This window comes from Anarrhichthys ocellatus, unplaced genomic scaffold (genome assembly GCF_004355925.1).
Source record: "Anarrhichthys ocellatus isolate YVR2014 unplaced genomic scaffold, GSC_Weel_1.0 scaffold83, whole genome shotgun sequence".
NCBI classification, from domain to species: domain Eukaryota; kingdom Metazoa; phylum Chordata; class Actinopteri; order Perciformes; family Anarhichadidae; genus Anarrhichthys; species Anarrhichthys ocellatus.
The window spans coordinates 463879-479532 of NW_022280113.1; the positions used below are offsets into that span (position 1 = coordinate 463879).

The 15654-nt window shown below is 41.1% G+C and overlaps 4 protein-coding genes across 6 annotated transcripts in view; 3 read left to right on the forward strand and 1 right to left on the reverse strand.

Annotated features, from left to right (window-relative positions):
* Window positions 1-4356, reverse strand: part of LOC116398354 (mucolipin-1-like) — a 13981-nt gene extending 9625 nt beyond the window's left edge. The window contains exon 1 of one of the 3 annotated variants that reach the window (XM_031874584.1): window positions 4199-4356. In XM_031874584.1, the coding sequence (XP_031730444.1) occupies window positions 4199-4229 (31 nt within the window). In that variant the 5' untranslated portion in view covers window positions 4230-4356. The other 2 variants (XM_031874586.1, XM_031874585.1) reach the window with 2 other exon arrangements.
* A 2832-nt stretch (window positions 4357-7188) lies between these two features.
* On the forward strand, window positions 7189-10613 carry LOC116398386 (N-acetylmuramoyl-L-alanine amidase-like). The gene is made up of 4 exons (XM_031874633.1): window positions 7189-7369; window positions 8097-8957; window positions 9130-9340; window positions 10081-10613. Exons 1-4 carry the CDS (start codon window positions 7297-7299, stop codon window positions 10382-10384), a joined length of 1449 nt encoding a protein of 482 aa, XP_031730493.1. The 5' UTR covers window positions 7189-7296; the 3' UTR covers window positions 10385-10613.
* A 2135-nt stretch (window positions 10614-12748) lies between these two features.
* Window positions 12749-15554, forward strand: LOC116398364 (uncharacterized). Its single transcript, XM_031874599.1, has 2 exons — window positions 12749-13172; window positions 14917-15554. Exons 1-2 carry the CDS (start codon window positions 13118-13120, stop codon window positions 15552-15554), a joined length of 693 nt encoding a protein of 230 aa, XP_031730459.1. The 5' UTR covers window positions 12749-13117.
* A 7-nt stretch (window positions 15555-15561) lies between these two features.
* LOC116398365 (lysozyme g-like) overlaps window positions 15562-15654 on the forward strand; it is a 16677-nt gene continuing 16584 nt past the window's right edge. The window contains 1 exon segment of the mRNA XM_031874600.1: window positions 15562-15644. Within this exon segment, the coding sequence (XP_031730460.1) occupies window positions 15562-15644 (83 nt within the window).

The following is a 15654-nucleotide window of genomic DNA, read 5'->3' on the forward strand; positions in this document are numbered from 1 at the left end:
ATTTTAACATTACCGCCAATGGAGAAATGCTAACCGCGATTAGCATTTAATACAACACAAATGTTATACTAAACACGCGAATAGAATATATCTACGTACATCTTTTCATGCTTCATAAAGACATACTTACAGACTAAGATCTCTCAAGGCTACCAAACGGAAGAAGTAAAACGTTAGTGCAGAGTGTCTTCTCATTAGAATCTAAAAACAACGAGCTGCTCCATAGGGCTGATGCCGGTCACGCCGCTCGCTAATCACTCCAATAACAGCTGCTTCCTCCACAGAAATGCAGACTTTTACTGCACAACAGCTGCTAGCTGCTGCTAGCTGTTGTGCTAGCAGCAACATAATGTAGCTGTTGTGCTAGCAGCAACGCTTGCAATTAGTTATCCATGTTGAAATGAATCGCTGGTAGCCCAGTTTGTTTTCTTCCGGGTACGGGTCACATGATAGTGAGTGTGACGAATCAGGGACGGAGACGTCATGGTTGCCAATAACCAATCCAGTAGCGAACACGGGTGTGGGCATAATTTTTTCTAAGCACATCCGTATCCGACCCTCCACACGCAAACGCAACCCCGGAGTTCTCAAATACCACCAAGGGTGCTCCAAAACTCCGGCGCAGTGTGGCCGCTCAGTGTAAACGTAGCAAATACGGAGTAGTGTGGACAGGGCCTAAGAGTGGCTAGCATGGCTTTAGTCGTGTTTCGCCATGTCAGTGGAGCTGGTGTTTGTTTTTATTAGAAGTGGCGCTACGTCTGCTGTAAAACATGAGGCATGAATAAAGGGAGCGAGGTCACGAGACTGGAACACTATCCCATTTTAAATCAAATGTCCACGGCAATAAAGCGCTTGCCGAGCACCAGGACTGATTGTGCAGTTGTGACTATAAGAACTGCACCAATCACGTGAATTGGGCCAGTACTTGATTATATTATCTTTAGTACCTTAATATGTCTATTGCATATTGTTGAGATTATTTATTGTAAGCAGAAAACACAAAGAAAAATTCCTTGTATGTTATCCTACTTGGCAATAAATCCCATTGTGTTCATGCCAGACTTTCACTCAGTGACTACTCCCTGACAGCATCCTGTCAGCACCACACGTGTGCCCGAGCGTGAACAGTCTGTCTTCGGCTTCCACCGCCGTCTGACAAGTTGTCTTTGTCTTAAAATGTGTGGATTTATTCGTCTCTGTCCCCTCCGGCTCTTTGAGCATGTGCTCAACGAGGCTACACATGGGATTTAACCCCATCAACTCTGAAGGACTAATGGAAACAAAGGGTTGTCCTCCAAAGTACAGGGACTTGTATTTAGAGTGTTAATGACTAATTGAAGCACTGCTCATTGACTTTGGAGAGGAGGCACACCTTCTTCGTCAATTGTGTTCGTCTGGCCTTATGTGTGTTGTTTTTGAATGCTGGCTGTCGGACTATAAATGTTCTCAGGTCTTTCTTGAAAATGAGATCTCACTCTCAATGAGACTACCTGATTAAATAAGGTTTAATAGATGAAAACATCGGACCCGACTAAAGAGAGCAGACAGTTTGTGGTCGGACACAACGCTGGTCGTCTTTGTAGGAACCGACGATATCGTGGGAAAGCCACAAATCAGAAAGTAGGCTAATCACGCCTAATACTTGTCACATGCTTTTAGCTTGCTGGCTCTGGCTGCTCTGAAGAAAAAGAGGAAGAATCAGGTCACATAAGTTGATTCACTTTATTACATTCAGGAAATGACTTGTTGGGCAGACAGCGCCAGCACGTGCTCGGCCAGATAAACTGCTTGGTCGGGATGAATCCAAACCCAACAGGCGCAATAAGTCAGCAGAGCAAACCGCCAGCATAGCAGAGCTTTCTAATGGGAATGAGAAGTGAAACAGGACAAACAAACCACTGGTGTTTAATATTAGTCAGCACTAACCGTGAACAAGAGCAGAGTTCAACAACGCTAAGAAGAATTTGGGACTGGCACAACTCCAAACGCTTGTCACACATTTTTTTTTTTCTGTGGCGCCGCAATCAAACTATAACACATAATAATACATCCGAGTAATCTATGTTCTCTGATACTAATAAAGGTGCTATGAGCACTTTCTGTTTGGGATCTGAAACATGGGACTGTTGTTGTGCTTCACTGGGCTCTCACTGAAGCAAACAAACATTTAAGGGCATAAGAACACATTAATTACTGTTTTAGCTTTTCTTCTAGTGCTTCTAGCGTGTATTAACAGACCAGTCAGTCTATTTGGGAGCGATCGCAGGTTCCAATCCTATGTTTTGAATTTGTTGATATTTCTAAAAACAAAGAAGGAACAGGGATATTAGTAGTTGGCAAAATGCAGACTTTTCATCTCCAAACTGGCTTCAAAGAGAACCTCACTCATTTAGCATTGCACTCGGATAACGTTGTCAGACTCACGATGGACAGTTGTGAATAAAGGATCAAAATTTGATGCAGCAGAACAAAACATATGCTGTTTTTTGTTTAATGCATTCTTCCTTGTCAAAACCAGGTGCCTACATCACCCACAATGCAACTGGACCAGCGACAGCTCGGACTGGAATTCTGGTATGTTATGCTAATAGCTGCTAATGTAGGCTCGAGCAGCTACAGAGGTGTGGTAAGAGCACTTCTTCGTAATTCAACAGACTTTCAATCTTGTAGTCTTCAGACCCGGCCGACGCTGACTCGCGTGACATCACTTGAGGCGATTTATCAGATTTCGCGCTGCTCCCTCCGGAGCCACAAAATATAGTTATATAGTATTAAAGATCTTTGAAACTAGGAGGCCATTGATGCAATACTTTACCTTGTTTTTTGCTTGACGTCTGAGAGCTAAGTCTGACTGAAATGCTCACTGCGCACGGCTCACCTTAGGAAATAACTTGTAACACATCATGCAGACAATGGGAGTGCAGATCGCAATCTGACGAAACCCGACCGTGGCACCAGATTTGACACAAGCTGAATAAATCGGTGAAAATATCTGTCAACACCTTTAAACTAAACTCAGATCTGGCAGCAAGAGGTCACCAACAGGCCGAGAGTCCACAACTTCCACTTGTACCAGAGTTAAAGGAAGCATACCTAGCTCTGTGTTCTTTGTAGGTTAGGTCTGATACTTTTTCGGAACGAAATCCTTCACAGCACAGAGGAACACTGCAATCTGTGGAGGCGTACTTCCCCCAACCCGCATCAACAATCTCCCAAAAAAAAAAAAAACTGCTGAGTCAGCCACGCGTGAGACAGGCTTATAAAACGGTGTCGGGACCATTATTATGCATGAAGGAGTCCGACTGTTTAGATGTGGCTTTGCTGAAAGGGGGGGAAATGGTGGTGGTGGCTGTGTTGCAGCATCTGGGTCTGAATACCAACAGTGTGTTTTAGACCAAGAACACCATCAGTCACTACAACCTCTGATACACCCTGTGTATAGTACTATTCCACATCAGTACTTGTGTTAAGTCGGCAGATTCAATTTAAAGGTGCATTCTTATCTGTACTATCGGACCATTAATTGATTGTCAAAATCATTACATGTTCTGTCGATCGACTAATGGATAATCGCTAATGTAGCACTAGTCTCTTTCTATTCTGTCCCGTTAGACAAACAATTAAAATCCAACACTTGTAGTTGAGGGTGAACTCCAAGTGTTTCATAAAATGACCAACTCGAAAGGAGAAAAGAACAATACCTAACATCTCTGACTGGTATTCTTTAGTGTTCACTGCTGTATGATCGTCAAAAGGATGATCAGCTGTTATTGTAATTCCAGTTACATCTCTGCTTAAATGGTGCCTTCTGTAAATGAAGACACGATTTGAGTAGAGAGGGAAAATCCCACTTTGTCAACGAGGATTATAGACATACAGATTCATCGCAGCAAAGACCTGATGTTGACTGTTTGGGGAAAAACACACCTGAAGAAAATGACTTGAGTGTCTCAGCTGCCCAGAAGATGCCAGAGCAGAAATACCCCCACGGCTGAGGGGGCCTCATTGTTGTGAATGTCTCAACAACAACAACAACAATTGAGACGCCACAACGTAGCTCTAAAACTCGTTTATGAACCGGAGAGAAGCAACAAAGCTACGTATTAATAAGCACAACGAGCTCTGTCAGTGAAAAGACAAATGAGTCGTGACTAACGGCTGAGTTAAATATAAAAGTTAAACGTCGGCACCACATTACCTGATGAGTCCTCGGGTTTTGTCGCAGCCATGTAGTTATCCGTTTAAAAACAACAATAAATAGATGAATGATATAGCTAAAGCTCGGAGTAGCCCGTGTTTCCACTGTACCAATAACTGCTCTCACAGCTGCCCTGAAACAGCAGCCGGGGCAGAACTGCGCGCTTCCTCTCTCTCGGGTCATGTGACCGACACCACGTGACCACATAGCTCTGCTGAGTTACGGCATATTTTTGGTCGGCGCGGTGCATCCTCGCGCAAGGCATGACTACCTAACAACTTCATTTATAGTTTGTAAAGTGACACACCCTTACAAATACCCACCGTTGTGTTGTGTGGCGTGATGTAAGCCCGCTCCCAAATACACCAACAAAGTGTTTATCAAATCTGGTACATGACGTACTTACTCAACATTATACATGTTGATCATAACTCAGGGGTCATGAGTCTGACATAACACAATTAATCATTTTTATATCACCAGGTTTTGATTATTCTTCTTAAACAAATATGATTGTCTATCTCAATATGTATTTACTGTGTATAATGTACATCCAGATGCAAAAATAAAAATAAACCATGTGAAAGCAACCTTTGCAGAGGCTTATTTATTATTTAATGTACTTGAGATGATACAGAAGAAACGTGAAATATTTTCAAAAGCTATAATGTTAACTCACAGACTGCAGTTTAAAACAAGTTTAATGCAGATAGCAGTCATTACATCATTGTTGAGTTGGATTACACTACATTATACAGGTGGTTTCTTTGTCTGGTCACTCTCTAATCGCTTAACATACTTAGATACATCAAAAAATATTCTCACTTTTCATTATCTACTAACTGTAGTGTTTTTTAAGGGTAAATGCAAAAATAGGCCATATCTTGCAACTGACTCTAACTTTGATATTAGTCTAATACCTTGCCATCAGTGAGAAGTCTCTATTCTTCTTCTCTTTTTCTTCTCATTTAACTTTCCAGTTGTAGCATTGAGAACTGTAAAACACCTGATTTCTGAAAACATAAAATGGAAACGTTACTTCCAGAGATCGACAAAAAACATAAAAAAACGTACTTTCATGTATTTATTTCCATTTTATTAGAGCAAAACACAAGTATAAATATTTGCATAAAAACACATAATGCTCTAATTACAGCTAGGCTTAACGTGTGGCACAAGTAAAGCTGCCCCGCTTCTGTGATGCATTTGTGTTGTGGTGATTCCACATTACAAATACAGACAGACCGAGAGGGCTGCAGCCTGTCAATACAGATGCAGTCACAGGTTTTATCTCACTAATATGGTAACATGGGGATGTGGTCGATTTTCCATCAGCTGTGTGGTTCGGAAATTGTTGGCATCAGTGGAAAAAAACAAGAACCTCCCTTTTAAGATTAATCAACTGTTCCAGATAAATAAATAGACATTCACACACGGACACATTCAACACGATATGCAGTATGTTCGACTTTAGAGCTGATGTAATTAGTTTCATTAATTGATTAGATGAGTGAGGGGACAACTTTGGTACAACTTTGAGTTACTAATACTTTAACTTACATATTTCCATTTTATGCAACTTTCTAATTCTACTCATTTTGGAGACGCATATTGTAGTCTTTACTCCATTACATTTATTTGACAGCTTTAGTTACTTTTCAGTTTCCGATCATCAACACAAAATATAAAATCAACTAATAAATATATATTAGTTTATCTTCATTTACCCAGCACTATATAGCATACTGTTTTTAAAATTAGCCACACCTTTACCGGGTGTGACATTACAGTAGTGTAGCCTAAACATGAATGCATTACTAATTATATAATATATATTATTCTGAAATGATTCTGCATAATTTGTAGACTACCTTTACTTTTGGTAAGCTATTTTAATTTGATGCTTTGGACTTTTACTAGTAGCAGAGCATTTCTACACTGTGTTGTTACTGCTTTTACTACTCTTACTAAACCAAACTGCACAGTGAACACCAAAATAACATTTGGGAAGATTAGCCTTTAAACTTACGTCTTCCTTTCAGCTTTTTACAAAAAGACACCCCAACTACAGTCAGTATGGACATCATCAGCCGACTTCATCTGCTTTTGTTGTTGTTTTCATTACTTCCTGTTGCGAGTGTGGCGTCACAATGTCACGTGACACCACTGATGATGCATTGGATGTATTACAGGAACATCCATGCTCCAAACACACAAGTTGTGGCTTTTTATATAAATACTTTGACTAGATTGTAAGTACAATTTTATCCCAGTAGGTTACAATTATGTGACATTATGAGATAATAAGTAGGTCATTTTTTTTCTTGTCTTTTGTTTAGTATCTCATCATTTCGACATTAAAAAATATGATTTTTAACTGATTTTCTTTGTCAGTCTATCATAATATTGACGTACCCAGAACATTTATATTTTTAGCATTCATCTCAGTTTTCATTCCTATATTCAATACCTATATTTCTTTACTAGCAGAGATCAGATATATCTTTGTGGGTTCATATTTAATGTTTTGATTTTAAATTGTTTAATGACTTAACATCTTGAACTATACTAACCTTCATAATTCTTCGGCCCTTTATGTATCAAGTACAACAAGGCATGTATTTGTGATTAAAATGTTTCCTGATCCTGGTGAGTGCACAACAGACGCTCACATGGCATGCGATGCTAAACATTAACCATAAAATCTGCATTATCTTTCACAGTCTGTTTATTGAATGATGCACTGTTTACAAAAGAAGCTCTCCAAGGCCGCGTGACAGTGACGAGTGACACAACACAATATAATAAGAAAAAGCTCTTATTTGTAACTAACAAACATAACTGTGGGGTCAAGACTTTGTTTTGCTGATGACACACTTCGACTTACTGTAGGCGGAATCAATAATTGGAGCCATCAGTGTACAAAGGGTACTTTTTCCTATTAGTCATGTGTACACCTACACAAATACAATTACACAACTCCTCTCAGAAGTTGTTGGGAGCACAACTGTGCTTTTCAGTTTACTTGCCTGTTGAGGTTGTCTTTTGTTCATATTGTCTGGAGAAACCCTGATTCAGCAACAAGCAGGAGATGCAACATGACTTTGTTTGGGCTGTCGTTTTTTGTTCTGGCTTTATGCTACTTCTCCACTGTCTATAGCAGGCCGACAGGTAAGTTCAGTTGTTCTAAATACGTCAATATTTGTGTTATCTTGACTTATAATCTTCATTAGGCTACATAGTTTATTTTTTGGTATGCTGACAAGGAGTATTTACTTTCTAAACGACCTGTCATGTTGTGGTTCACTAATTCCCTGAATTAGTGCTTTCTTTATTCAAGAAAGCACCTTTTTTTAAAAAAGCTTCCTCTTCTTTTGAATTTTGTGAATATAAATTATCCACCCATTTTACAGATTCACTCAACACACACACAGATATTAACAAATGTCTATATCCACCCCGTATAAATACCAAATCATATAAAAAATATATTTCTACACTGCTCGTTTTAGTCTGCAAAACTTCTCCTTGTGATTCTGTGACTTGACGTAAGTCGGTTTAGTTTATACAACAGTTAGCCCGCTACAAATGTTGCAATGGCGACGGTACAGGTTAAAAATGTCCACCTCTCTGACCATCCTGCTACTTTGATTTGAATGAGCATGTCCTTTCTCCTCCTATTCTATTTCTATGCTTATGTCCTTCTGAGACTGTGACAAGGGTCGTTTTATGCCAAACCAAAATGTTTTCCTAACCTGAACTCAAACTTATTTCCAATCGAATCGTGATCTTTCCCTAAACCTAACGACGTTGGTTTGAACCTTAATCAAACATCAGAGTTCATTCACTGCAATCTTCTTACTCAACTTCATTTGTTCCTCATTTGCATTGCTCTCAGGTGCCCACCTGCGTAACATGGACAGCTTCATCCGAGCTGTGGAGCAGGTGGAAGACTCCAACCCTGGTCTGTCCCCCCTGGCTCTAGTCCGGGCCCTGCGGAGGACCTCAGGCCACGATGACGAAATGACCATCCATTATTTGGGAGTCTCGTATAATCTCAGTGATGCTGAGGTCTTGGAGACAGCCATTCTCAATGCCTCATCCTTTAGCTTCTTTGACAAGGCCATCCACCACATCGTGACAGATTACGGAGAGGAACGAGGGGTGGTTCTCGCTCCAGATGGCACCACGGTAGCCCTTGCACCCTTACTGCGAGGAATCGAATCTGGATTGAAAGCCAAAATAGAGGGGACGCCAGCTGTTGGGATCTTCCCTCTCACTTTAGGCAGGACGCTGGGATTGTCCTTCCTCAGCCTCAAGGACTTCCCGCCATCTTTTCGCCTGGGGCCTAAAGGGTGCTGGGACAACACGGAACGCCCTAAATTGTTCAAGCTGTATCGGCCTGCCACACTGGCCACTGATGCAGTTATTAATGGGGGCATGGACGGAGCTATACTGGGCATGGACCTCAGCAACCTGCCTGCATCTGAGGAGCCGCAGGCCCTCAGTGAAGTTTTGAAAGGATACTATAGTTTTATTCTGCGTGAGGGGCAGGGTCTCGATGCTGTGACCAGCCACGTCAGCCCGAGGCGAAGGGAGATCTCTCGATCCATTCTGGAGCCACTCGATCTTCACAGCCAGGTGATGGAGACACTAACATTAGTCTGGAAGTTGGAGAAGACAGAATGGTTTGCTCTGGACACGGCTGTGGGGAAGGCGGTGAAGGATGGACTACAGGCATTTGTACACAAGTACTGGGGTGAGCTATGAAATGATCAAAAAAGATTAGGTTAGGTTAAGGTTAGGCTCTAGAGTCGACTCTAGTCTTGGATCCCTAGTTTTGAGTGTTAAATACAAGCTTGTGGTTATGACGGCCAAATCTGTAGTGGTTTTAGTATCCTAACCCTCATCCTCTCTCCTCCTGTCGCCAGACTGCCCTCAAATCATCCCTCGCTGTCAGTGGGGGGCAAAAGCCCACCAGGGTACACCTATCCCACTGTCACTGCCCCTTCAATTTCTCTATGTTCACCACACCTATCAGCCATCCTCGCCCTGTTTATCCTTCCCAAACTGCTCTCGCGACATGAGAGCCATGCAGCGTTTCCACCAGGAACATCGTGGTTGGGCCGACATAGGATACAGGTAACCAACCCTGACATCTTGGAAGTATACGCTTATTTTTTTATTTATTTGCTGAGAGTTAGATTAGAAATTTGATACCTCTTGAGACTGGCAGTGATTAGCCTAGCTTAGCATAAAGACTATAAACTGTGGAAAACAGCAGGCCTGGCTCAGTCCAAAGATTAAAAATCAGCCTAACAGCCCACCAATAGGTCAGTAATTAACACGTTGTATCTTGTTTGTTTAATCTGTACACAAACAAAGACAGATTGTGGTTTTACAGGGATTTAGGTGCTGGGTTGATGGATGATCTGTTGTTCTTAAAGATATTGTTTCTTTACAATATGTTACTCCCTCTGAAACCACAAAGTGTGGCTGTTGTACGGATTAAAAACAAATGAGATATAATTTGATAATTGGGGAGCTTTAGAAGTGCTGGTATCGTAGATTTTACATTTTTTACAACCAGGCTAACTGTTTCGCTCTGCTTCCAGTCTTTATGCTAGGCTAGTCTAATCACCCCCTGTCTCCAGCTCCATAATTTATGCACAGATATGAGCATGGTATTGATTAACTGGGAATGAAAATCTAAATTTGGAACTATTCCTTTAAGTAGTTAAAGTACTTCCATTTATTACTTCCATTTAATGTATTTTTCCAGTAATGCTGCTGTTTTCATGTATGATCTGCACATATCACAAAATATCTGGCACTATTTGCGTCTTAACATCAACCAACTTTTGCATCTTTGTGGCCCGCAGCTTTGTGGTCGGCTCTGATGGCTACGTCTATGAAGGCAGAGGTTGGAAACACCTTGGCACACACACCAGAGGGCACAATTCCATCGGGTACGGCGTGTCAATCATCGGTAACTACACTGCCACCCTGCCGTCTCGCCATACCATGGACCTGCTGCGCCATCGTCTAGTCCAATGTGCAGTAGATGGAGGATGGTTGGCTGCCAACTTCACCATCCACGGCCACAGACAGGCGGTGAACTACACCTCCTGCCCCGGAGACGCCCTCTTCTCAGAAATAAGAGGCTGGGAACACTTCAGGGAATAACCGGACCCCCACTGCCAGTATGATATTCTCAAACATCATTAGTGGCTCGTCAGGTGATAACTGCCACCGCTGTGGCTTTTTATTTTTCTTAATTTTCTTTCAACGAGTTCCATTGTATGAAAGGGCTCTTGGATGACTCTGGACTAATTTAATTTTGTATTTGTATGTAGATGCCATTCATATCCACCTCTCTCAAGTACAGAATAAAATAAAATAAATGTTACTTTAAATGGCCAACCAAGTCTGCCTGGTTATCCTTACATGTGGGGCAGGTTCAATACTGAGACTCTTTAGAGCTCATTCAGGTTTGGGTCCCCTGAAAGGACCTTACGACTAACGATATCGATGTACACTGTATCTTAGATCCATAATCAGGATGTCATGTGCAGTGAACCGTCTTGACTGTTTAATATCTTTGATATCTATTTGCCTTTTTGGCAGATGTTCAAATATGAATTTTTGAATCAGGGTAAGCAGTATGATAGAGTTTTATAGGGCAAATAAAGCATAACGATTATTTGATTTTATTTGTAGTTATGCAGGTAGTTGTTGAGCTTCTAGTAATTGCTAACCTTCAACTTATCAATACAACAATAATGTCCCAAGTCAGTGGGAAAGAGTTAAAAAAATTGAAAAAAACATACAGACTTTTAAGAATCTCAGTCCTACTTTACAATCATCTAATTTCTAATCTCACGATTTTACAGGAAACTGACTCTTCTAAAACAGAAGAATAAAGAGACTGGCCAACTGTAATAATTGTAATTGTTTGTAATACACGCTATGTTTATTTGCAGCAAGTCTTCCACTGTCATTGCAAGGTGCATCTAAAACAGCTGGAACCAGCACACACAGATCTATTCTACATGTCTGACATTACATTACACATTACATTCACAGTCAAGTAATTGCCTTTTCCTCAAAGGTGTCTGCAGCTTCATAAGGTAAAATGTCTCAATTGTTAATTGCTAATTTGGTCATCATTTAAAACTACTTTTCGACTGATCATTGACTCTAATCAAACTATTTTTTCTTTTCATTTAAGCATACAATGATATATTTCTGTGCTGAACAATACCACCATTACATGCTAAAGGCTAAAGGATTTTTTTGCACTTTCACGTGACCCACTTTTCCTCACACGCTGACTCTAAATGACCCCACCCGTGCTGCTGAACTCAACAGACTGTTTACTTTGTAGAGGTCATCGTACAATGGGAAGATGCAGCAGACGAAGAACAGGAATAAAATAAAGTATACTATAGACAAGCAGCCAAAGCTTCACAGTGAGGATGCTGAGACAGAGAAGTCATTATTAATAAATGACTGAATAGATTGTGATTTTTAACCCATATTTCAGACATGCATGGTGAGCCTTTACAGTCGGTTATCAGGACATCAGCGCCATCTGCAGGTTCCCGGTGGTTAGGTTGTTATTATGTTTAGATGCAAATTAAAAAACAATCACTATTAGACAAAACAAAAATGAAACGAATTAGACTATTCAACACCAGAATTATTTATGTGGCATTGTAAAAAAGGCTATGCAAGAACATACCATATAAAGACCTGTAAAATATCAGGCAGCTCATTGAATTGCTGACAGAGCAGAACAAACAACGAGCCTGTTACAGTCAGGGAGGGCTAGCCAAATCCCAATATCCCCCCTAAACCCTCAAACCCTGAACCCCCAAGGACTTACTGACGTCACCTGGTAAGTGGTTGAGTGTGAGAGACTGAGGGCTTGAGATGGTGGAAATATGAACGGGACAGCACTTTGCTGCAACATATCACGTTACCAAAATACGTGTTGGAGTACAAACATGGTTAACTGGATTAGCGAAGTGTTTCTGGTATTTAAACTGTATTGCAGTGAAGTTATTCATCTTATGATGCCACTTCCGGTTCTTACTCAATTGTATTTGTCTTTCAATAGCGTTGTAATAATGAATGGTATTTGGCTGATGTTAAACTGCAGCAATGTATGCTTTAAACCTAATTGAAAAGTGTAATTAAAGATCACTTATTGGGTTGTTCTCAGTGGCGGGCCGTGCATTTTATACCTGGGCCTTCACTGCTGTCTTACCACCTAATAACCTCATGATGGCGCCACAGCTACGGTTATTTGTTTCTAGGGGTGTAACATCACGTATTCGTTTTAAACCGTTCGGTGCAAGGCTTACAAACCGAACAATAATACTGGTGCATTTGGAAAATGCAGAAGCTTAAATTGTGGTAAATATAAGCTCAGGTTACCAAATCCAGCAGGGCTCCATACACCAAGACGTTCAGTCGCAAATAACAAGCATTCCCAGCAATACAATTTGCATCTCCTCTCCGGCCCTGTCAGCCAGGAATACCGTTCATAGTTTGCGGACTGAAAGTGGCGCACAAATCCTTTTCCTGGCTGTATCATCACAGATCATCACACACATCACGGATTTATGGAAACACCTATTGTAAACACAGACACACACAGTCCAAACTATTTACATTTACACAATTTACTATAAAATAAAATCTCTCTCACACACGCATGCCTGCGTTAGTGCAGGGGGCGTGGCCACATAATAGTGACGTCATCGAAAAACGGCCTTTCTGAGTTGCACTTGAACCTAACAAGTTTACCTGCAGCACCTAAAAGATTGAGCTCTCAGAGATCTGATCACCTCGAAAACAAACTGTTGGAGAACTGAGTTGAATACCTACAGCAAACAATACCTGTTGGATACAATGGCTTCCAGTGGACCCCCGGCGTGCAGACCAGTGTGCATCTTCAGACCTACAGGTAAAGATTTTTTTTTTTTTTTTTTTTTTTTTTTTAATTTCATGCCAAATGTGTTTATTAATGTTCCTTGAATCCATAAAAGGTCATTTCAGTACAAAATGTGCGTTTAATTACGTTAAATTGTTGAATATTAAGCTAAAGAATGTTCAGAATTGTAAGCTAGCTAATTACAAAAACTCAGATTTTGAGGCCACTCACAGTTTCTGGTGTAAAACAATAATTATATGTTAAGACTGGACTTTCTTCTTCGAAATAGGTGTGGAATGTGTTAACACATGTGTAGGGACATGAAAACACCGTTATTTTTGTTTGAGGGGATCAAATCGTCGATTTTTGTGTTGAAAATCTCAGAAACAAAATGGCGCCTCCACCATTTTGAGAAATAGAACCTTCCTAGCACCATGGCAACGATATAACTAAAAGAAGGAGCATTTGAGAGCTAGCTTCAAGATATTCATTAAAATGCACCAACGGATCAATATTGTTATGAACCTGAATGAAAGAGATGTAGCGTTAACGTCAGTGAACGTAAATGTCTGACAGTTAATGGACCTAAAAACCAAAGCATTCAGTCATCTGTCAGTCATGTCAGTGACTACATGTTAGTGACTTGAAACTACATGAACCACAAATCACATTGTGATTTGTGGTTCATGTAGTTTTATCTGTAAAGTGGTTTGTCATGCAGCGGACTAAATAAAATAAATTAGTTTGAGGTGCCAAGACGTACATATTTCATTGTGGATATTTTGCAGAAACCATGTTGTTACTAGCGCCTGAATTAACGGCAGGGACCCACGTTTTGGCGTGTGCAATTGCGTGCGTAATTGCGCACACGGGTCTCTGCGCATCAAACCTTTTGGCTTCATTGCAGTGTTTTTCACAGTTTATTAGAAACTTTAGATGGTATTGGAGGCAGTGTCATCTCTCACTGAATAGAGTCAGAAAAACCACAAGGTCCAAACTATGATGCAACATGCTTTGTTCTGACTTATAATATAGTAGTCTGACTTTTATTATGGCTATACAATGTGAACAGGGTTGTTATGTAGAATTGTGTTGTGCAAACAAGGGTTAAACTGATCCATTCTTCCCTCACCAAGTAGACAGAAGTACTGCATGCCAAATAACTAAATCTGACTGAATACAACTCCACATCACTTTAGCTCTTTAGCCCTTCATTACTGCTACTGTGCTCTTTAAACAAACGATAACGAATGGATATGATTTGGATACATTCATCACAATTTAACATGTGTTTATTGCACAGCACCCCAGTCAATATGTTCTTTAAGTGAAGAAACAGATGCTATTAGAGCATGATGGAGTATTTGTGTGTAGTATTTTGCAGTGTGTACAGCATGGTACAATGGAGGACAAAAGCTTTTACCAACACATCTCTTACAGTACAAGGTTGCATATACACTATGAAGGAGTGGAAAATATTTTGGGCAAATGTTGTCTGATTGTATTAGTGTATGTGAATGACGTTTTCTGAATCCAGTTCCAAATGTAAGAGCCTTTTTTAAAAGTGCTCGGCTGGTGATAATGTGCACACTGGCCTTTCTCTATAGAATAAGTTTGGACCGTGGCTATGGTCTCACATGGAAATAGCATTTTCATAATTTGCTCCTGATAAATACTGAAATAGTTGCCTTTTGAAGCAGACTAGCGGTGGCTTTGTGTTAGTTGGTGGCTTGTGGATGTGACTTTTTTTAAATAAATGTTTTTCTTCCTACCTCAGTCCGCCCTGATGCCGCCCTTATGCCCGACGACCCGGTCCTTCCTGATTACGAGGACGAGGAGGAAGAGGTTGGCGTTGGTGCGGATCATGTGGACGGGCTTCAGGAGGCTGAGGGTGAGCTGCAGTTCCCACCACCACACTTTGTGATGGAGGGACAACAACAAGGCTATGTTCTTCTTCCTGTTTACTACCCTGTTTACTACCCTGTTTACTACGCTGTTCCCTACGCTGTTCCTGTCGCTGCTCCTTATGCTTTTGCTGACCCTGCTTTCCCTCACGCTGACCCTGCTTTTCGTGACGCTGAACCTTTTGATAATAATGCTTTTGAAGCTGCTTTTGAGCTTATTATGGACAGGTACGGGTATTTGCTACCTGAAGAGGAGGATGATGATCCTGAGATTGATGTCGTCGGACTTGAGGACGAGGACTTTGAGTTTGCAGTTGAGCTCCTTGGACTGGATGTTGAAGACATCGGGCCACTCTTCTTGGAAGATTCTTCAGAAGAGCTCACGGATGCAGCAGTTCCCTCAACTTCTGGCCTCGGCTCCTCCACAAAACGACGCAGGGAAGAGAGCGACGACGAGGAGGAGGCTGCTATGAAGAGACCGAGGTGGTCCGAAGACAGCGGCTCGGATTGACTCTATGATGGGACGGGCTGACAATCCTCCCAGAAACGTCATCGGAGCAACCACTGAGTCCACATCGAAGCAGGACCAGTGGTTCTCATGGTAGCCTTTG

What these genes read in the sequence shown, in the direction of transcription:
- LOC116398386 (XM_031874633.1), top strand. Translation starts at nt 7,297, where the DNA reads ATGACTTTGTTTGGGCTGTCGTTTTTTGTTCTGGCTTTATGCTACTTC. An exon ending in TGTCTATAGCAGGCCGACAG is followed by an intron (nt 7,370 to 8,096) that starts GTAAGTTCAGTT and finishes CATTGCTCTCAG; the next exon opens with GTGCCCACCTGCGTAACATG. An exon ending in ATTTGTACACAAGTACTGGG is followed by an intron (nt 8,958 to 9,129) that starts GTGAGCTATGAA and finishes TCCTGTCGCCAG; the next exon opens with ACTGCCCTCAAATCATCCCT.
- LOC116398364 (XM_031874599.1), top strand. Translation starts at nt 13,118, where the DNA reads ATGGCTTCCAGTGGACCCCCGGCGTGCAGACCAGTGTGCATCTTCAGA. An exon ending in GTGCATCTTCAGACCTACAG is followed by an intron (nt 13,173 to 14,916) that starts GTAAAGATTTTT and finishes TTCCTACCTCAG; the next exon opens with TCCGCCCTGATGCCGCCCTT.